Source organism: Belonocnema kinseyi, chromosome 1 (assembly GCF_010883055.1).
Source record: "Belonocnema kinseyi isolate 2016_QV_RU_SX_M_011 chromosome 1, B_treatae_v1, whole genome shotgun sequence".
Classification (NCBI taxonomy): domain Eukaryota; kingdom Metazoa; phylum Arthropoda; class Insecta; order Hymenoptera; family Cynipidae; genus Belonocnema; species Belonocnema kinseyi.
The window spans coordinates 8,160,947-8,183,673 of NC_046657.1; the positions used below are offsets into that span (position 1 = coordinate 8,160,947).

The 22,727-nt window shown below is 30.6% G+C and overlaps 1 protein-coding gene across 1 annotated transcript in view; it reads right to left on the reverse strand.

Annotated features, from left to right (window-relative positions):
• LOC117169719 (laminin subunit alpha-2) overlaps nucleotides 1-22,727 on the reverse strand; it is a 359,746-nt gene that overhangs the window by 15,365 nt on the left and 321,654 nt on the right. Inside the window, exons 14-24 of the mRNA XM_033356225.1 lie at nucleotides 19,193-19,299; nucleotides 17,650-17,833; nucleotides 14,171-14,532; nucleotides 11,481-11,678; nucleotides 11,214-11,384; nucleotides 10,980-11,146; nucleotides 10,712-10,846; nucleotides 6,510-6,768; nucleotides 6,260-6,431; nucleotides 1,880-2,101; nucleotides 1,522-1,775 (exon numbers count right to left, since the gene is read on the reverse strand). Of these exons, the coding sequence (XP_033212116.1) occupies nucleotides 1,522-1,775; nucleotides 1,880-2,101; nucleotides 6,260-6,431; nucleotides 6,510-6,768; nucleotides 10,712-10,846; nucleotides 10,980-11,146; nucleotides 11,214-11,384; nucleotides 11,481-11,678; nucleotides 14,171-14,532; nucleotides 17,650-17,833; nucleotides 19,193-19,299 (2,231 nt within the window). The remainder of the gene's footprint in view (nucleotides 1-1,521; nucleotides 1,776-1,879; nucleotides 2,102-6,259; nucleotides 6,432-6,509; nucleotides 6,769-10,711; nucleotides 10,847-10,979; nucleotides 11,147-11,213; nucleotides 11,385-11,480; nucleotides 11,679-14,170; nucleotides 14,533-17,649; nucleotides 17,834-19,192; nucleotides 19,300-22,727) is intronic.

A 22,727-nucleotide genomic window follows, 5' to 3' on the forward strand; every position in this document is an offset into this window, starting at 1 on the left:
CTTCCCTACTTTTCTTTGCCAAATTTCCCCTCGCTTTCCTTTCTTTATCTATCGTAATTTCTCCTTTCCCTATTTTTCTTCCTCTAACTTTCCCTACTTTCCCTCTCCTCATTTTTCTTAATTTCCTTTCCTTAATTTGAATCCTCTAATTCCCCTTGCTTCCCATACTATACCTCCCTGTATTTTCCTTACGCATATTTCTCCTCATTTATCATTTGACCTACTTTTCCTCTCCCATTTATCTACTTTCCAGCCCTCATATCCCCTCACTTTCCCAATTACCCACACTTTCCCGCAACTCATTTCTTATATTTCCCCTTTCTTCATTCACCCTACCCAAATTTCTCTGAATTTATCATATCTCCTACTTCACCTTCCCCATTTCCATGTATTCCTACTCTCATTTCCCCTAAGTTTCCGTACTTTCCCTCCCCTCATTTCTTCTTAATTCCTCTACCTTCTCTCCCATACTTGTTCCCTCAGTTCCTCCTCTTAACACTGGTGTACTTTAAGAGCACTCCATCGCTCCTTCTTACTTCTTACTCCGACCTGCTTCGATGCATATCGGAGACCAACAGTGCAGGATAACCGAATACGTTATAAGTTTCCTTAATTTCCTCTAATTTCTCCTCATTTATTCATTTACATGCCGCCCCTGATTTTACCTTACTTCTTCTAGTTCCCCTCCTATAATTTCCACTTATTTCAAATACTTTCCTCTATTTCCCCTTCATTACCTTCCTGATATTCCTCTACTTTCCTTCAACTAATTTCCCCTTACTTCCTTTTCCTCATTTGCCATAATTTCTCATTTATCGTAATTTCTCATTTTTCTTCTCTCACTTCCTCTACTTTCCCTCTCCTTACTTTTATTTATTTCCTTCCATCAATTTCCCGTCTCTAATTTTCCTTGTTTCTCCTACTATCCCTCCCTACATTTACCCTATCCACATTTCTCCTCAATTCGCATTTCCCCTAGTTTATCTCTCCAATTTCCCTACTTTCCCATCCACATATCCCATTTACGCTATCCCAATTCTCCGAAGTTCACATTTCCCCTACTTTCCCTTCCCCGGTTCCCTAGTTTCCTACCCTATTTTTACATCACATTTCCTACATCCTCTCCCCTAATTTCTCCTTGATTTCTCTTCTTCATCTCACATTAATTACCCCACAGTTTCTTCCAATACTCCTACTTCCCCTTACTAAGTTTTCCTACTTTCTCTCTCCTCACTTCCCCTAATTTTCCTTCCCTAATTTCCAATCATTTCTTAATTTACTTTCCGTTCCCTGATTTCACCTCACTTTCTTTACTTATCTTCCCATAATTTCCCCTCACTTCCCATATTTCCCTTTATTTACTCTACATTACCCTTCTTAATTTCCCCTACTTTCTCTTCAATCACTTCCCTATTTTCCTTAATCTAATTTCCCCTCACTTCCCTTCACTTTCTCTCCTTGAAAAAAAGTATGAATAAATAAATATTTAAGTATTAAGAAAATTTCAAAAAATCGACTTACATCATGTAAATAACTCTCAGAAGCTTTTCTCAATTTTTTTAAATCATGCCAGGGAACTTTTTCTAATCTCTGTCTCATGTCTTTGCGATGATTCAAGTCCTCTAAAAACATCGATACGTTTGCATCGATTTGAAAAAGTTGTTCCCAAGGAAGAGGAATATATCCAGTTGCTATGTGGGTGGTTTCTCTAGCTAATTGATTTGAAACTATTTCCAAATCATCAAGTAAAATTCCCGTACAATTATCATTACATGCTGAAAACATTGAGAAAATAATTCATAATTTAAATAGATAAGTAAATATGGAATTTAAATAAATATGTTTATTTTCGGAAAGAAAATTAATTTTTGAAACTTACAAGTGCAAACATCGTCAATGAAAACGTGACGATGAGCTGTGCATTCAGAACAATCTCTTCCGGTTGATCCTGGTTTACAATTACATTGTCCAGTTTCCTGGTCACATTCATCGCTTGCACTTCCAGCTGGATTACAATTGCAGGGTGTGCAGTTGCCACCAGGAATGTTTGGAAATCCGTAGTAACCATAAGCACATGTATCACATCGGGGGCCAGCGTAACCTGCAAAATGCAAAAAGTTAAGATGCAGATTTCGTTATCGACATTTACCGACATTCGAAAACTTTCTATGATCCGTGTCCGTGCTAAATTTAGAACCTTACTGTTTCGTCACTTACATATGAAATATGATTCTTTGGTACGATGGCCTTGGCGAAAATTTAAAAATGGTGTGTTTTTTAACTTGTAACTTTCCGATCTTTTTTTTTTTTTTTTTTGAAAATTAGTCACAGTGTGAAAGTTCAATTATTAAACTAAATTAATAGCTAATTAATAACGAGGGCTTAGCGACAGATGAGTTTAGGTGCACATCTGCTAAATTAATTGAAATTCTATTGAACTGACCTTGAATTCTTTCAATTCATTTGAATTTGTTGAATTATTTTGAGATATTTTGAGTTCTCTTTGTGTCTTTTGAATTTTTTGAATTCAATTAATTTTTTTGTATAATTTTGACTTTTATTGCATTTTTATGAATTGTACTGAATTCTATTAAATGAAACTTACAGTCTATTGAATTCTTTTGAAATATTTTGAATTCTTTTGCATGATTTTGTATTATATAGAAATCACCTTGAATTCGATAGAATCCACTTTAAATTGCTTTGAATTACATTGAATTCATCCTGACTTCTATTGCATTCACCTTGAGTTTTGTTTAATTTTCTTGAATTCGCCTTCAATTTGATATATTATAACCTGAATTCTATTGAATTTACTATTGAATTAAATATTATTGAATAATATAAAATTGTTTTCTTAATTTAATTCAATTTAATTTTCTTTTAAATGTTACGAACTCCTATTCATTTTACGTTGAATTGTTTTGACTTCTACTAGTTCACTTTACAACATTTTAAATTGATCCTTAATTATATTGAATTTTTGTAATTCATTCAAATTATATTGGATTCTTTTGAATTTGATTGAATTCTATTAAATTCACCTTCATGATTTTATATTCTGTTGATTTTTTAAAATCTATTTAATTTTCTTAATTGTATTGAATATACTTTAAATTCCATTGGATTCTATTGAAATCTTTTTAATTCTATGGAATTATCTTCTATTCTCTTTATCGACATTTGAGAACTTTTTTCGTTCATGCCCATAATAACTTTATAATCTTACTGATTTATCATGAATATATTAAATATACCCTTTGGTACAATCCCTGCGAATTTTCTTTAATTCTGCTGATTTCTTTTGAATCCCCTTAGATTCTTTTGAATTATGTAGACCTTAATTTTGCTGATTCCCTTTGAATTCCCTTAGATTCTTTTGAATTATTTAGACCTTGAATTTTCTTCAATTCGCCGTAAATTCTTTTGTATTCAAGCATTAACTTTGATTTTTTTAAATTCGATTGACTTCGTCTTGAAATCTTTTGAATTCTATTGATTTCACCCTAAATTCTTTTAAATTCTAATGAATTTAAAGTGATTTTTTTTCAATTCTGTTAAATACATTTTGAATTCATTTGAATTCTTACAATTCTCTTCAGATCATTTGTATTCTTTTTTCTGAAGTCTTGAATTCTATTGAATTCACATTGTATTGTTTTCAATTAAAGTAAATATTCGTTGAATTATTGAAAATTTTATTGAATTCTTTTAAATGTTATTATATTCTACTAAATGTTCTTTAATTCACCTTGAATTCTTTTGAATTTTTTCGAATTCTATTACAGTATTTTGAATTATATGGAATTGTTTGGAATTCACCCTGAATTGTACTGCATTTACCTTTAATTCTACTGAATTTAATACTGTTGAATTGGTTAAGTTCTTTTGAGGTCTTATGAATTATCTTTGAAGTATTCTGAATTCTCTTAAATTCTTTTGAATTTACTTCAATTTTTTGCGTTTATTACATTCTATCGAATTAACCTTTACACTCTATTGAATTGTTTTAAAACCTTTTAAATTCTATTTATTCTTTTGTATTCTACTGAATTACTTTGAATTTTCTTTAATTCCATTGAAGTTACCTTGACTTCTATTGAATTAAATTTAAATTCTTTTCAATTCTATTAATTTCATGTGGAAAATTGTTTAATTAATTATATTCGCTTTGAAGTCGCTCTTAATTTGATTGAATTTTCCTTGAGTTATATTGAATTTATCTATAATCACCTTCGCGTTTCAAGTCCTGTAATTTTGCTGTTATGCTATTTGCTATTCCTTCCTTGTAATCAGTAATTAATTTATTCGAATCTTCTTTTTTTTTTTAGTATATATTATATTCAGTTGTATTTAGCCTTAGATGAAGTTTACCACCCACTTAGAGTTGCACTCTCAAGCAACCCGACTCTAAGGAGAGATTGCTTCCAAACCTTGAATTCTATTCAATTAACTTTAAATTATTTTGAATTCTATTATATTCACCTTGAATATTTTTTAATCAATTGAATTCGCATAAAAGTCCTTTGAATTATATGCCCAGAATTAAATTGAATTTGTCCTGAATTCTATTGAATAAGCCCTACATTATATTAAATTTGTCCTTAATTATATTGAATTAGCTGCGACTTCTATTGAATTTGCCCTCAATTCTACTTAATTTACCCTGAATTTTATTAAATTCAGCTTCAATTATATTGAATTTACATTTAATTCTTTTGAATTCACCTTGAATATTGTTTAATTAACTGAATTAGCCTTACAGTTTTTTAGTTTTATTGAAACTGCTCTTAATTGTATTGAATTTGCACTAAATTCTATTGAATTTACCCTGAATTCTATTAATTTCACCTTGAATATTGTTGAATCAATTGAATTCGCATAGAAGTCCTTTGAATTATATGCCCTGAATTATATTGAATTTCCCCTGAATTCTATTGAATTAGCCCTGAATTCTATTGAATAAGCCCTGAATTGTATTGAATTAGTCCTGAATTCTATTGAATTAGCTGTGATTTCTATTGAATTTGCCCTCAATTCTATTGAATTTACCCTGAATTTTCTTAAATCACCTTCAATTATATTGGATTCACTTTTAATTCTTTTGAATTCACCTTGAATATTGTTTAATTAATTGAATTTGCCTTAAAGTTTTTTGAGTTCTATTGAAGCTGCTCTTAATTTTACTGAATTTACCCTCAATTCTATTGAATTTACCCTGAATTTTATTAAATTCGCCTTCAATTATATTGAATTCACTTTCATTTCTTTTGAATTCACTTTGAATATTGTTTAATTAATTGAATTTTCCTTTATGTCATTTGAATTCTATTGAATTCACAAAGAATTCTCTGGAATTTTATTGAATACACTTTTAATTCTTTTTTATTCTTTTAATTCGCTTTTAATTTTTTTGAATTTCTTTCATTTTGTTTATTCTTCTGAATTCCTTTCAATTCCCCTGAGGTACCTTCAATTCTATTGAACTCTTTTGGAATCATTTTGAATTATATTGAATTCTTTCAAATTCAATAAAATTTTTTTGGATTTTTTTTCAATGTTATTGAATTCTATTTAATGTTATTCAATTCACCTCGAACTGTTTTGTATTCATTTAAGTTGTTTCAATATTTTCTGAGTTATATGGAATTCTTTTGTATTATTTTGAATTCACCTTGAATTATATTACAGTCACCTGGAATTTTGTTACATTCTTCTGATTACGGCTTGAACTCTTTAGAATGATATTGAATTTACTACGAATTCTTTAAAACTCTAATAAATTCGCTTTGAATTGTATTGAATTCGTGTTTAATTCTTTTACATTCTTTTGAAATCCTTAGCATTTTTTAAATTCTTCTAAAGTCTTTTGAATTATCCTAAGGTGTCTTGAATTCCATTCAATTACTTGGAACTCTTTTGAATTCATTTGGAACTTTTTAAATTCCATTGGATTCTTTTGAATGTTATTTGATTATATTGAATTTTATTAAATTCACACTGAATTACTTTGTATTGTTTTAAATCATATGGAATGTATTTTGAACTTACGTTGAATTTTACTAAATTCACTTTAAATTATTTTGAATTCTATTAAAAACTTTTGAACTGTATGAAATTAATTTGCAATTTTTTAAATGCTATTAAATTCTATTAAATTTTTCCGAATTATTTTGTATTCTTTCGAATTCGAATATAGCACATCAAATTTTCAAGTGGTTAAACCATAGACTACAAAATTGTTGCTTAAGAAACTTACCTAATTTGCATCGACAGACAACGTCATTGTCAGGAAGAACTTTGCATCCTATGGAGAATTTTTTGTCGTATTGAGGACAGGGGCATGCTTTGCAGCCTCCGAAATCTGGATCGCCATGGAAACTCTCGGCACAAATTTCACAATGCGGTCCAGCCGTATTGTCTCTGCAATTCTGTAAAAAAAAAAGAACATTTTTTTAGCAACACTTTCAAATTATGCTTCAAAAACAATAAAAAAAATGGCAACCAACCAAACAATGGCCACTTTCGGTGTCGCAAATTTCGGATCTGCCGTTACATTGGCAACGTCTCGCCTTTCCCACGAGGTCAATGACGATGGTGGAAGTGGCGGTTGTGGTGTTGTCATGCCACCTGTAAAAACCGATACTGGGATCCTGGCAAGATGTGCTATTGTACTCTGGAGGGCACTCGCAGATCTCGATGCCTGTCGCCAGAGGCGGAGAGTGCGTGGGTGTAAGCACTGCCGCGTCCATCGATGCTTGCAACAACCTGTTACGGATAATCAGTTTCAGTCATCGAACCGGAAAACATTTTTTTTTTAAATAATTCTAGCCTTCATTGCAATCTTATGTCATGCTTGATAAGAAGTAGAGAGTATTATTATGAATAATTGGAATTCACCCGTCCCTCGTAAGTTACGTTCATGCTTCAACATTTCGACTAATGAGAAAAAAATACGTGAGCCGTCGTGAGACGCCCGGCAGAAGTAATAACTTCATATGATGTAAATTGAAGCGGGTTTTCTTTGAACTCTTTCAAGATGAAAAATAGTTGAAATACACTTAATAATTACATAACACGTCAGTAATCATGCACGAAATCGCAAATCAATCCACGTACGTGTACGAAACATGTCTTTCAAGAAAAGCGCATGCCGCTATACACTGCTGTATATACGAGAGCATGCCGCTATACACTGATAATACTGCCAGAATCTCAGTGTCAGTGTGAGAGCGAAGGATGGAGAGAAATAGCGGAGAGAGAGAGACGGATTGAAAAAGAAGCGGATGAGAGATAGAAAAGAAGCAGCGTTACCCTCGAAGCGTCACCCAGTTTTGTGAGTTTACACCGTGCGTTAAAAAGTTATCACTTGAAAAAATTTGTCCTATTATTCATACTTTAAAATCAAGGTAAAATAGTTTTTGAAACGCTTCCGACTTTGGATGTTTTCAAACTAAGAATTCCACAATCTCAGATGCATTCAATTGTTTATACTTCAAATTGTCTATATTTCTAAGTTTAAGTGAGCCGAATTTTTTTGTCGTCTCCAATTTATAACGCTACCAATTTTCAATGGTACCGATTTTCAATACTTTCTAATCATAAATCTATCAATTAGGGTACTTCAAATAGCCTATGCTTCCAAATTCAGACAAGATCCATTCGGAAATGCTTTGAAGGGTTTGGCTTCCAAATTTGGGATCTTTTCTTTTTGGAATTCTTCCAATTGTTGAAATTTTAAAATATCAAAGTTTGGAATCTTTCAATCCTGAATGCTTTCCATTGTTTATGCTTAAACATTTAATTTATGTTTCTAAATTTGGAATCCTTCAATTTGGGCATGATGCTAATTATTGTTTATGCTACGAAATGTAAAATCTTTCAATTTTGGCATGCTTGCAATTGTTCAGACTTCCATATTTTAAATATTTGTATTTAAATATGCTTGCAATTGTTTTACTGTTTGTTTCTTCATGTCTTTAATTATCAATGCTACCGATTTTCAATACTTTCTAATGCTAAATGTACCAATTAGGATACTCCGAATTGTTTATGCTTCCAAATTTAGACAAGATCCATTCGGAAACGCTTTTAAGGTTTTGTCTTCTAAATTTGGGATCTGTTCTTTTTGGAATGCTTGGAATTGTTTAAATATTAAAATAGAGAAGTTTGAAATCTTTTCATTTTGAATTCTTTCCATTGTTTATGTTTAAATTTTTGATTTCTGCTTCTAAATTTAGAATCCTTTAATTTAGGAATGATGCCAATTATTGTTTATAAAAAGAAACGTGAAATCTTTAAATTTTACCATGCTTTTAATTGTTTAGGCTTCAATATTTTTAATATTTTGATTTTTAAATTCTTCCAATTGTTTTTTTTTTGTTTGGTTTTCTATATCTTTAATTTTTAATGCTACCGATTTTCCATGCTTTAAAATTTTCAATCTATGAATTTAGAGTTCTTCGAATTGTTTATGCTTCCAATTTAGGGAATGCTTGCAATTGTTAAAATGTTAAAATGTTAAAATAGAGAAGTTTGGAATTTTTTTATTTTAAATGCTTTCCATTGTTTATCCTTAAATATTTTATATGTAATTCTAAATTTGGAATCCTTCAATTTGTGAATGATGCCAATTATTTTTTATGTTACGAAATTTGATATCTTCTAATTTTTGCATGCTTTTAATTATTAAAGCTTCAATATTTTAAATTATTTTATTTTAAAATGCTTGCAACTGTTTTTTATGTCTCCAAGTTTTAATGCTACCGATTTTCAATGCTTTCAAATTTGAAATCTATCAATTAAAGCGCTATCAATTGTTTATGTTACCGAATTGGAACCTGATCTATTTTAAAGAGCTTTCAAGGTTTTATACTTCGAAATTTAAAATTATTCAATTTTGTAAAACTGCCAATTATTGCTTATGCTGCGAAAATTTACATCTTACTATTTTGTCATGCTTTCAATTTGTTATGCCTTCAATTGGTTTAGCTTTAATATTTAGAATCTTTTTATTTTGGAATGCTTGCAATTGTTTATGATTTACTAATCGAAGTTTTTGAAGTTTGAATGCTTAAAATTGTTTATACTATAAAATTTGGAATAAACAATTTTGAAATTCTTCCGACTTTGGACGCTTTCCAATTTAAAATTGCCCAATCTTATATGCTTTCAATTGTTTATGCTTCAAACTGTGTATGCTTCCAAGCTCAAATGAACCGAATTTTGTATGTCCCTGAAGTTTAGTACTAATGATTTTAAATTCTTTTAAATTTTAAATCAGAATTAAGTTTCTTTCAATTATTTATGCTTTCACATTGGGAAAAGATCCATTTTAATATCCTTTTAAGGATTTGCGATTATAAATTTGGAATTCTTCAATTTTGGAATATTGGCAAATATTGGTTATTCTACGAAATTTGAAATCTTTCAATTTTGACGTTGTTTATTTATGTCTTTATTTTGGGATGCTTAAAATTGTTTTTACTTTAAACTTTAAAAACAAAAAAAGTTGAAATGTTTAAAATTTTTTAATATAGCAATTAGTGTACTTCTAATTGTTTATGCTTCTCATTTTGTACGCTTTCAGTTGTGTAAGTTTTAATATTTAGAATCTTTTTACTTTTGAATGCTTGCAATTGTTTATGATTTAACGATTGGTGTATTATTGGAGTATTATTGGTGTATTATTGGAGTATTATTGGTGTATTATTGGTGTATTATTGGTATATTTCTGATTGTTTATGCTTTAAATTTTGTATGCTTCGAAGCTAAAATGAATCGAATTTTTTGTAATCATATTTTAATGCTAACAATTCTGAATTCTACCGATTTTTAAGTCCTTCAAATTTGAAATCTATCAATTACGGCACTTTTAATTGTGTGTTCTTCCAAATTTGGATAAGATCAATTTTTAAATTTTCTTAAGGGTTTGTGCTTCCAAAGGGATCTATTAATTTTGGAATGCCTCCAATTTTCTAGGCAGTAAACATTTAGAATAATTATTTTTTAATGCTTCCGATTGTTTATGTAAGTGAAATTAAGAATCTTTTAATTTTGAATGCTTTTCACTGTTTATGCTTAAATTGAACATTTTTGAAAATGATTTGAAATATGAGTAGATACATGTTTAAATGCTTCGAACTTAAAATTAATCTACTTCTGCATGCTTCCATTTTGTATGCTAATATAATAATTATCATTGCTTTATATTTGAAATCTACCAATTAGGATGCTTCTAATTGTTTATGCTTCCAAATTAGGAATATTGGAATTTGGAACTTATTTGAAATTTATGATTAAAAATTTCTTTCAATTAATTTTGAAATGCTTCCAACTTAAAATTTGTTAATTAAGAATTTTACATCCTTCTGATTGTTTAGGGATCTTGTATAAAGGACGGCACAGTTATAGGATTGTTTATGCTTTAAATTGCCTGCCGTTTGAGAATTAAATTGTATCCAATTTTTTGCTTTCAAATTTTGAAAGAGTGCATTTTTAATATCTGTAAATTTTGAAATCCTTCTAATTGTTTATGCTTCAAAATCCAGGCTCTATTATTTTGGAATGTTTATATTTTTTCTTTAGCCAACTATTTTAAATGCTTCCAATTTTTGGTCTTCTGATTTAAAAATAAGTACATTTTCCAAAAAATAAAATTTTAACCTTTTAATTCACAAAAGAATAATTTCAAGTGAATAAATATTCTTACGTTGCCATTGAAAATTCCGAAAGATCTGAAGCTTTGAGAAGAATATGCTGCATATTTTGAAGAGCAACCATCAAAATTTCTCTCGTCACTTTAATGTCTGGCCGATTTTTTAGCTGCCATAAAGATTCGTGGAATCTGCAAATTATAAAAAGTATACAAAATAAGTGAAGTTTTAAAATTAAATTAAATTTTAAACTCTGATGTTTCCACTTTAAATTAATTTCTAAAATAAATTAACATTTTTTTTCAATAAAATTTGTTATTTTACCTGATCTCATAGTGATTATTATCAACTGGTAGATGAAGATAATATTCGAGAACGATTTTGTTATTGCCTTGGATTAGAGCGATTGGATAACGATGGCTTGAAGGCAGAGGATAACCATCATCAGAAACTGCTGTAGTAAATCTTAGGAAACCACCATAAGAGACCACCTAAAAGTAAAAAGAGTATAAATAACATAATAAGTTTAAAAAATACAAAAACAATTTTTTTATTTACCTTATCACCCAAAAATGACTTTGGCAACTGCCAGTAAAGTGGATACTCAGGTTGTAAATTTGAAGGAAAAGTGACATCTCCCTCTGTATCTGGAATGACTGTTAATCCATTTGTTTTGTTTAATCCACTATCGAATGATGGTAAAACGAATGATGATCCATATCTGGTGACCTGAATTTAATATAAAAAAAATTATTAAGTAAACATTAATTTATAACAGAATTAAAGAATATTAAATATATCCAAAATTATCGATATTGTTCGTACCACAATATCGTTGACTGTATCATTAATATATAAAACTCTGGGCCTTTGCAATCTTCTTTGGCCCCAACTGAGGCCAGCTTGTCGACAAAGAGTTGATCTTCCGAAACAAAAGCATTCAGTGCATCCTTTTGCATTTCCTTCTGCAAGTCCAAATGTCCCTTCCCTACATTCATCACATCGACGACCAATTGCATTTTCCTGTAATTAGAAAGTATCATAATCATTAGTCCCAAAAATATATGTCTCATAATCATGTGTCCGAGACATAAGTTCCAATTGTAATGCGCAAAATCATAAGTCCAAAAATGAAGGTTCCGAAAATACTGGTCCCGAGGATATAAGTCCCGAAGTATAATACCTAAAAATATAAACTCTAAACCAAAACATAAGCTATAATTATAAGGTGCAAAGCTCTAAGTCCAAAAACACAGGTTTCAAAAATGCAGATTCCAAGTATATAAGTCCCGAAGTATAAGATCGAAAAAAATAAATTCTAAACCGTAAGGAGCAAAGTTTTAAATACCAACGATATAAATCTCAAAATAATGTGTTCTAAAAGTATAAGTCCCAATATTATAAGTCTAGCTTATAGTCTCCAGAATTATTAGGTTCAAAAATATAAGTGTCAAAATATAAGACCAAAAAATATAAAACTCATGATCATGGACTCAAAACATTGGTTCTAATTGTAAACCACAAAACCGTAGTGCGAAAAACACTTGTTTCTAAAATACAGGTCCCAAAAATGTAAGGCCCAAAACGTATGGCCCTGAAAATATAGATCTCACACTCCCGTAAGTCCCAAAATCGCTAGTCTCATGAACATAAGTCCCGAAGTAGAAGACCCACATATATAAGATGCAAAAATAATTATCCTAAATCGTAATGCCCAAAATCACAAGTCTCAAAAATATAAGTCCCTGAATACTGTAAGTCCTGAAAACATTATCTTCGAGGTAGAAGAATCGAAATATAAGAATAAAAACATAAATTCTAAACATTAAGGCCCAAAATCATTAGTCCCAAAATATAAATCTCAAAATCATGCAAGGACCAAAATCTCGAGCCACAAAAACATAAGTCTTGAAGTAGAAGACCCAGAAATATAAATTCTAAGCTGTAGATCCCAAAATCATAAATATGGATTCTAGAAGTATAAAGCCTAGAAATACAAAATCCAAGACATAAAATTTAACATGTGTAATATGTAATCGTAATTCCCGAAAATATAATTTGCAAAAGCATGTGCTCAAAAATTATAAGTCCTAAAATAATGAGCTTGGAATCTAGAAAAATAAGGCCCAGAAATACAAGATCCAAAATAAAAGTCTTTATATGTAACATGTCACACGTTTTTCCTTTGTGTACATAAAGATGAGTACGAAATTGCCTTGAATCCAAAAGAGGTGCAACTAGATAAATAAAAGATATAAGGCCCAACATATAAAACCCTAAAAATATAAATCTCATAATCACGTAAGTTTCAACTCGATTCCTGAAATCATAATTCTCGAAGTAGAAGAGCCGAATGTAAAAGATAAAAAATGTAAATCCTATACTATAGGGCCCAAAATCATAAGTGCTAAAAATATAAATCTCCAAATCATAGAAGGCTGAAATTAGCGAGTACCAAAAAAATAACTTCTGAAGTAGAAGACCAAAAAATATATGAACAAAAGTATGAATCCTACACCGTAAGGCCCAATATCATAAATTCTAAAAATGGAAATCTCAAACTCATGTAAGGCCGAAAATCATGAGTCCCAAAAAACATAATTATCTTAATAAAGGCCCCAAAAATGTAAATCTTAAACCGTGTGACCCAAAATCATAAACATCAAAAATATAAACCTCAAAATCATGTGCCCCAAAAGTATAAATCCCAAAATCATAAATCTCAAAAACACAGGTCCCGAAAATATAAGGTCCAGCATATAAGACCATAAAAATATAAATATTACAACCACATAAGTTCCAAAATCACGAGTCCCAAAAATATAACTCGTGAAGTAGAAGACCCAAAAATTTAAGAACAAAAATATTAATCCTAAACTGAAAGGCCCAAAAACATAAGTCTTAAAAATATTTAAATCTGAAAATCATGTAAGGCATTATAAAATAATAAAAAATTATAACAAATAATAATAATAAATAAAAAATAATAAATCGAGAATCCCAAACACATAAGATTTGAAGCGGAAGACCCAAAAATATAAATCCTGAACCGTGAGCCCTAAAATCATAAGTACCACAAATATAAATCTCTAAATCATGTGCCCAAAAACATAAATCTCAAAATCACGAGCTCCAAAAATATAATTCCCTAAGTAGAAATCCCAAGAATATAAATTCTATGCCGTAAGACCCAAAATCATAAGTCCTAACAATATAAAACTCAAAATAGTGTGCCCAAAAATTACAAGACCTAAAAAAGTTCCACCATACAGCTGAAAAAATACAGTTCCCAAAAATATAAGGCCCAAAAAAGTTCCAATATGTATGATACAAAATCATAAGTCCCAGAATACATGTTAAAAAAATACATGTTCCAAAAATACAAGGCCCAACATATAAGACCCTCAAACATTAAATCCAAAACAAAAACGTAAGGCCCAAAATCATCAGACCAAAAAATATAAACCTTGAAAACATGTGCCCAAAATTATAATTTCAAAAACAAACAAACGAACCTTGCAAGGACACTGTCCATTGGCGTCACAATCGCAGAGTCCAGAATCAGTTGGACAAGGCAAGGTCCCATCCGGATTGCAGTTACAGGGGCGACATCTGGGGTAGCCGTAATAACCTTTGGCACATCGCTCGCACCTGAGGCCGTCGAAGCCGTCTCTGCAGGGGCACTGGCCGTTCGGTGAACATTGTGACCTGGAGGAACCTGGCGTGCAAGCACAAGACTTGCAACCTACACCTGCTCGAAGATCGTAGGAACCTGGTCTGCATCGGTCGCAATGCTCTCCGAAGGTCAAAGTCGGACAAACACAACGGCCCGTGTCGGGATCGCATATATGACCCGATCGATCGCAGAGGTCACATTCTGCAAATTCAAATGAGGTCTGAGTCCAGTAATATACATCTGGCAAACACTGAATAACCTGAAGAACATTCAGATTTCACTTCCGGTTTGTAACTAATTCGACGAAGATCGCGTCAGTTTTTTTCAAGCTCTAAAGTTTCCCTCACTTCCCCTACTCCCCTCCCCTCACTTATTATTATTCCCTCTACTTCCACTCCGCTCATTTCACCTGAATCTTACTATCTCATTTACCCTCACTTCCTCTTCTTTCATTACTTCTCCTCACTCTCACCTCTCATTTTCCCCACTCCCTCCTCACTTCCCCTGTCCAGGTCTAATGAGCATTGTTTTTAATCATTTTTAAAATTCAGGTAAATATTCCTATTGTTAATTGTAACTAATTTTGGAAGAGAAGTAAAGATAAACTTTGGAGAAAAATATTTCAGGTTAAAATTGTTTATTTAATAATACTTATTTTGATTGTTATAGGTTTGCTTTCTTTTTAGATAAAATCAGCTATTTTTAATCTAATCCTAATAATTTATGGATCATTTTATTCATTGAAAGATTTCTTACTCTTTGGTACGTGTTTATACAAAACAAAATATGTTTATATATGCTTTTATCTGAAGAGACAGCAAAAACATAAAACTCTAAATAAATATTATTGAATAAACAAATGTAAGCTTCCAAAATTAGTTACAAATAAGAATAGGAATTTCTGCCTCGATTTTAAAAATCATGTTTAAAAATGCTCATTTTTAAGGGTTTCGTAACTACGGGCAGAAACCTTTATAGTTCTGGTTCGATACCCGTCCAGCCTACTTTTTCCCAGAAGGGAGAGTGAGAGGAAATTATGGAAGGGGTAGTCGGGGAAACGATGTTAGAAGTAAGAGAAAGGGGAAAGGAGGAGAGAGGATGTACAGCAAATGAAGGCAGGGGGGTTAGGGGAAGTGAGGCAAAATTATGGAAGATGAATTAGGTGAAGTAAAGGAAATGGGGTGGGGAAATGGGGGATTGAAGGGGAAATAGTGGTGGATAACTGAAGGAAGTGAGGGGAAATAAGCGTAGGAAAAGTAAGATTAGTGAGTGGAAATCAAGGGAGGGGAACTAGGGTAAACGAGGGAAAGATAATTAGGGAAGTGAAGGAAATGTAAGATGGGAAAAGTAGCGGTGAGAAGTGGGTGTGGCGAAGTACGAGGAATGAAAGGAAATTAGGGAAGATTATTATGGGGGATGAAGGCAAATTGGATGGGGTTAGTAGGGGAATTGAAGGGAAATAAGGGAGCGAAAGCAGGGGAAATGAGAGGAGGGAAATTAGGGGAAGTAAAGTAAATTCGACGAGGCGTTGTAGGGTAATTTATAGGAAAGGCCTGGAGGAGAACTAAGGAAAGTGATGGGAAATGAGGGTAGAAAAAGTGATTGAACATCAGAGGAGGGCAAGTAGGATAAATGAGAAAAAGAAAAGTAGGGGTAGTGACGGAAACCTAAAAGGGGGAATTGCGGGTGGGGATTCGGGAAAGAGAGGGGCACTTAGGTGTAGGAAAGTAAGGGAAATCAGGGAAGGTTAGTAGGGGAAATAAAGGAAAATTGGATGAGGTTAGTAGGGGAAGTGAAGGGAAATAAGGGAAAATGAACAGAGCTAAAGTAAGGCAAGGGGCGGAAAATTAGAGCGTGAAAATAGGGGAAGTTAAGAGAAATTAGGGATTGAACGTATGGGAAATAAGAGAAAAGCAGGGAAAGTGAGGGTAAATGTGAGGAAGTGATTAAAGGGCGCGAAGAAGGGAAAGTGAGGTTAAAAGTAAAGAGGAGAATTGCGGGGAGGGAAAGTAGGGTAAGTGAGGGAAAATGAGATACGGGAAAGTAGGGGGAATAAAGATAAATTGGGATAGGTTAGGAGGGAAGACGAGCGGAAATTAGGGAAGGGAAAGTAGGCGAAATGAAGGAAAATGTGAAGGAGGAATAAGGCAAGTAATAAAAAATTAAAAGGGGTTTTGGGTGAGTGATGGAAAATTAAGAAGAGGGAGTAAGGGAAATAATTGAAATGGAACTTGGGGAAGTACGAGGAAACGTGTCGAAGGAAAGTAGAGGAAAATATTGGGACAAGAAGTAGGAGAATTGAGATGAGGGGAATTCAGGGATGTTAGGGAAGTTAGATTTTGAAGGGGGATGAGGGGAGGGAAGTAGGAACAGTGAGTGGAAATAAGGGAAGGGTGGGTAGGAGAAATGAGGGAAGGGGAAGTAGGGGAAGTGGGAGAAATGATGTTAGGAAAAGCTCAGGAATTTCAGTGCAAATTCCTCTTACCAACACTTACCAACATTGAGAGATATCGAGGGTCCTTGTCTTAGCTAAATCTAGAAAATTTAGCACGTACAAGAACCATGATACGTCGTCATATACGTCGGTAAGTATAGGCAACAGGAATCTGTAATAAAATGTGGAAAGTTTAAAGATTGGAAAAAAATTGATACGATCGTTTTAGTGTTGATTTTAAACCGAAAGTGAAATCTGGGTTTCTAAAGGTTATCCAGTGTTTGTTAGATAATTAAGAACAGTCGAGAGTACGTGCCCATGCTAAATTTATCAAATTTAGCACGTACACAAACCCAAAATTCTCTAGGTGTGGGTAACAGGAATGTTTAATTGGAAAGGATGTATTTCTACTCTTACACCATGGGATTTCTAGAATGCATCTAAATGGACCTAAAAAAAGGATTTTTTTACTGAGCAAAGAAGCTTGAGCAAAAAATGAAAGAATAGAATCAAACTTTTTTTGTGTGCGCAATAAAGGTAAAGGGAGAGAAGCAATTCGTTCAACTTCCAGGGGGTCCAGATCGAGGATAAGAAATAACAAGGACATTTAGCATGCAGAGATATTTGAGAAAAAAGGGCATGGGGCAAAGTTGGATGGATAAGTTGATTCCATCTTGTCTCAGTCTTACATTAGACAAGTTTTTAGTTTTTATTGAAAAGAATTCTCGGGTCATTATTGTTTAAAATTTTTAGCTAACAAAAATGGGATTATTATAAAAGCTGTATTTTTTATGTAATTGTTTGTTAGTATTATTTATTAAATATTTTTTGTATTAGTGGATAATGATATCAGAATATTATTACTAATAAAGTTTTGTCTTTACCCTGGCAACCATTATCGGAAAATCCATAAAATCCTGATAAGCAACTATCACACCTCAGTCCTCCTACTCCAGGTTTGCAATTACATTGTCCTGATTTATCATCACATGAGGACTTAACCGAGCCTGTAGAATCACATCCACAAGGTGCACATCCTGCTCCATTAGACAAGCCCCAATAGTCATTCTTTAAAAATAAAACAAAAAGATTAATTAATTCTTCAAAATATAATTTTTATTAATTTTGAGCTCAAAATAACAATAAAAACGGAGACTATGTATTTCAGTATATTTTATTAGAAGAAAAATTAGGATCAGTAGAAAATTTAATAAGTGTTTCTTCTGCTTGTGAATTTAAAAAAATATTAATTACTCTTTCTATTTTACGGCTTATGAAATTAACGTGCTTCCGATTTTTTATTGTTTAAAATGTAAATGTATTCAGTCTTGCCGTGTTTTCAAAATTTGAATGCTTTTAATTTCGGATTTTTTAAAAATTTTCAGTAATTTTAAATTTTCAAATTTATATACTCACAATTTTTGATTCTCTGCAATTTCTATGCTTCTAAGTTCACATGCATTTTTTAATGTGTTTTGAATATTAAACATTTTTAATATTTTAAAATAAAATGCTTTCAAGTTTGCATATTTTAAATTTACGAATCTTTCATATTAAAATGCTTCCGAATTTTCAATTCTTCAAATTTGCATGCTTCCAATTTTGAATGTATATTATTTTGGATGCGTTCAAAGTAATGCTTGCAGTTTTTAAATATTCCAATTCGTATGCGTTCAACTTTAGATACTTCCAATTTTCGATTTTTTCAAATTTAGAATACATTTATTTTTTAATGTTTTAAAATTAAATGCTTTAAAGTTTGGATGTTTTAAATTTTTGAATATTTCAAGCTTTGGATTTTTTAATTATGTAAATTTGTATGCTTGCAATTGTTGATTCTCTGAAATTTGTATGCTTTCAATTTTGGATGCATTTAATTTTGAATTCGTTACAAAAATTTCTCCGAATTTCCAATTATTCCAATTCATTTGCTTCCAATTTTGACTGCTGCCAATTTTCGAATTTTTCAAATTTTGAATACTTTTAATTTTTAATGCTTTATACTTAAATGCTTCCAACTTTATATGTTCAAAAATTTTGAATCTTTAATAACCAAATGCTTTGGATTGTTTATTATTCATATTTGTATGCTTACAATTTTTTATTATCTGGAATTTGCATGCTTCCCTAATTATTTATTTATATACATATATGTAATTTTGAATGCTTCAACTTTCATTAGCTTATTAACATGAACCCTTCCATTCTTTTACAATAACGAAATTTTAAGGAATTTTTTTTTTGCATCCAAAATTGAATTCCTTTTTCAATTTGAAATGCTTTCAATTTTGAATGCTTCAAATTCAGTTTGCTTCCAAAGTGTTAAACTTTCAATTATGAAAATTTAAAATATAAAATAAAACCATGAAGTCAATGATTAAGTTTTGAACAAAAAATTGTATTCTTGATCTGGATAAAAAAATTTACCTGACAACGATCGCACTGTCTGCCAATGACGTAAGCTTTGCATTGACACTGTCCTGTCATCAAATCACAACTTGACGTAGTTGAGCCTAGAATATTGCAACGACAGCCTGGAACAAAAAAAATTCTATTTAATATCTCTAAACGTCTAGCTTATGAAGAAGTTAAATAATTAAATCAACTGAATTAATTCAACCTACTTATCATTAATTCCAAGTCTCCTAAATAAAAATAAAATAAAAATAATAAATTCCTGTAAGAGGATAAGTATCTAGAAATTGATTCGTTAACAGTAAACAAAATAATTTATAACCTCTCAGTTTAAACGACATAGATTTATGGACTTTTTCTATCCTGTAATCATCTCATTATAAATTGAATTATTTAACAATTTGTCTGCCAGGATTTAAGAGCCATTCCCAAGGGCAAATCTGATTTTGCAAATCTTTGAGGGGTAGGGGGGAGTCAAAAGATAATAATGTTAAATTATAAGCTTTATATATAATATATTATTATATCTTGTTCAATTCACAATCAGTGACATATTATTGCTTTGCAAGACAAGCTTAAGTAGTGCAATCCTTTCTCGGTCAGACGTCAGATTAAACTGAGGTTTTATGCCTCGATTGCAATCTTAAATGATCATCGGATTAAAAATAATTGAAAGAAAATTATCACTTATCAATAAATTGTAAACTATCAATTTTAATTTTAAAATATTTATTGTGAATAAATCTTTTTTTAATTTACTTAACAAATTCAATACTATAATCCTTTATGGTTGCTTTTAAATTTTAAAGGTACTTGAATTCAAATAATTGAAAACTTTAAGCCTAAAATTTTGTACACATTTTAAACTGGAGCCATAAAAAATGTATAGCAGTGATATTTGGAAGCATTTAAAATCGGAAGTATAAAGGTAATAAGCACCCATAATTGGAAGCATACGAATTTGAAAAAAAAATTCAAAGCATTTAACATTGAAAAAATCCAGATTTTAATCACTTAGAAATGAGAGAAATCCAAAATTGAAAGAATCCAAAATTGGAAGCAAACAAAAATGAAAGCATCAAAATTCGACAGTATAAAAAATGAGTGAAATCTGTTATTATTAAAAGCATCGAAAATTTTAAGCGCACCAATTTTAAGAAAAAAGATCCAAAGCTGGAAGAATTTAAACATGAAAATCACAATTGGAAGCACGATAAAGAGCTAAGATTAAAATGCTCTTATCTAGTTTATTTAATGAGGTTTCGATTTTTTATAGGATTTGAAAAATAATCTCTCAATTTAGAGAAAGAGCAATTTTATTGGAATGAGAATTTTTTCCATCCTGGATTCCTTAGAGGGCCTGTGAGGATTGCATTCTGTAATGGCTGGCAATTTATCGATCAATAAATCGAAAATTGGTCAGGTATCACTTACTACGTAATGCTACCTTCAAAACGGTAACATAGCTTCACGTAACGTTCCGCTTTATAAAAGATGAAATTATAGTCTTGACTCGGGCGTTACTCATTACTGAGGATCTTATTACTCGTAAGAAATGAGACATGATTAGTGTATCTAGAAGGTCTAATCAAAATGGTCGTTTTAAGTTATTTTTAAAATTTTCTGCTTCCAATTAGGGATAGTCCATAAACTAAGTTACCAATTTGATGGTGGGGTGGGGGGAGTCAGTTTGGGATGGGGGAGGGGTCTCCAGTGAAGCTAACGTTATGAAAATTTCCCCCCTTTTTCATTTTTCGTTATTTAAATTTTTGATTTAATAAAAAATTGTACTTTTTGGCTAAAAGCTTAATTATTTTGTTCAAATGCAACTATTTTGTTAGAAACTCACATTTTTTTGTCAAAAAGACAGCAAGTTGGATGAAAGTTAAAATAATTTTTCAAAATTTATCTTTCTGGTTGAAGATTTCTTCCTTTGGTTCAAAATTGAACTATTTTTGTGAAAATTCGTATTTTTAATTCCATTAAACTGTTTTTTATTTTAATTAACATCATATTTCTCTGAAAAATCATAATTTTTTGGTTAAGAATGTAAATATTTTCAATTGAAAACTGATCTTTTCTATGTGAATATTTAACTGCTTTTGTAGAATAGATGTATCTTCTGTTCGAAAATTCACATCTCCACAGATATAATATTTTTTGGTAAAAAATACATCTGTTTGGTTGAAAATTAGCCTTTTGGTTGAAAATGCAACTATTTTGGGAGAAAATTCAACTACCTGGATAAAAAATGAACTATTTATTTGAAAAATGAACTCCCTGGTAAACAATGAATAGTGCCGTGTGGAAAAATAAACCGTTTTTCAACATTTCACAAATTTTGTTGGAAATTCGTCTTTTTCTTGAAAACTTAGTTTTTAAATTAAAAATGTGACTGTTTCATTTTTGACTTGAAACATATTGTTTAGTTTTTAGTTTAAAATGTAACTATTTCATTAATCTGATATTTTTTTCTTTAGCTTAAAATTAAACTATTTTGGTACAAAATTTAACTGCTAATTTGAAAAATAACATATTTAATAAAAAAATTGTTTTTTTTTTGTTAAAAATTAATTATTCAACTGAAAATGTAATTATTTCATTTTTGAAAGAAAACTGATCTTTTTAGTTAAAAACTTATCTTTCTCAGTGCTGAAAATTCAACTATTTTGCTAAGAATTATTTTAAAAGAAAAATTAAATAGTTCGTAGAAAATTTCGTTTTTTGTTGAAAATTCATATTGTGTGCTGGAAAATTGAACTATTTAGTTTAAAATTCATGTATTTGGTTGAAAATTCCTCTTTGTTGCTCTCTTTTGCACTTTGTTTAAACTTATTTTTTCGGTAACAGCTTCATAATTGCATTTAAAAATGTATATTCGATACTTTTGAGGGGGGGGGGGGGTAAACATCCCAAAATTGGTAACGCAGTTACCACATGTTATGGATGACTTTTTTTCAACTATGCAACTGTTTTGTTACTATTAAAAACAATTACACTAATGCAAACTTCTTCGCTGATTAGCTTAAATAACAAATTTGCTATCACAAAAGTGGAAAATTCATATTATTTCGAAGGACTTTAAAGTTTCCAGAATTTTTGCAGAATTTAAAAAAAATTACAAAATTTCAAGACATTTTCCGGGATTTCGAAGTGTCTCAAGAGATTTGTGTGGATTTCAATAGAACTTCGCAATTTTATAGGATGTCAAAGGTCTTCAAATATTTAAAACATATAAATGGATTTAAAAATATTTGATGTTATTTTACAAGATTCTAAGATATTTGAAGATTTAATAAATTCTAACGAATTTTAAAAGGGTAACAAATATATTAAAGCTTTTCAAACATTTCATTGGATTTTAGAGAATTTCGAGAAGTTTCTTAAAAAAAATTTCAGGACTTTTCCAGGTTATCAAGGATAAAAAAAATCAATTCTTCCAGTTACCTTTTTTTAACAGTGAAAAAATACTTTTTCCGAAACTCAGTAATTTCTATCAGTACCATCAATATGCAAAGACTAGAATTTTTATTTTGTAACATTTTTA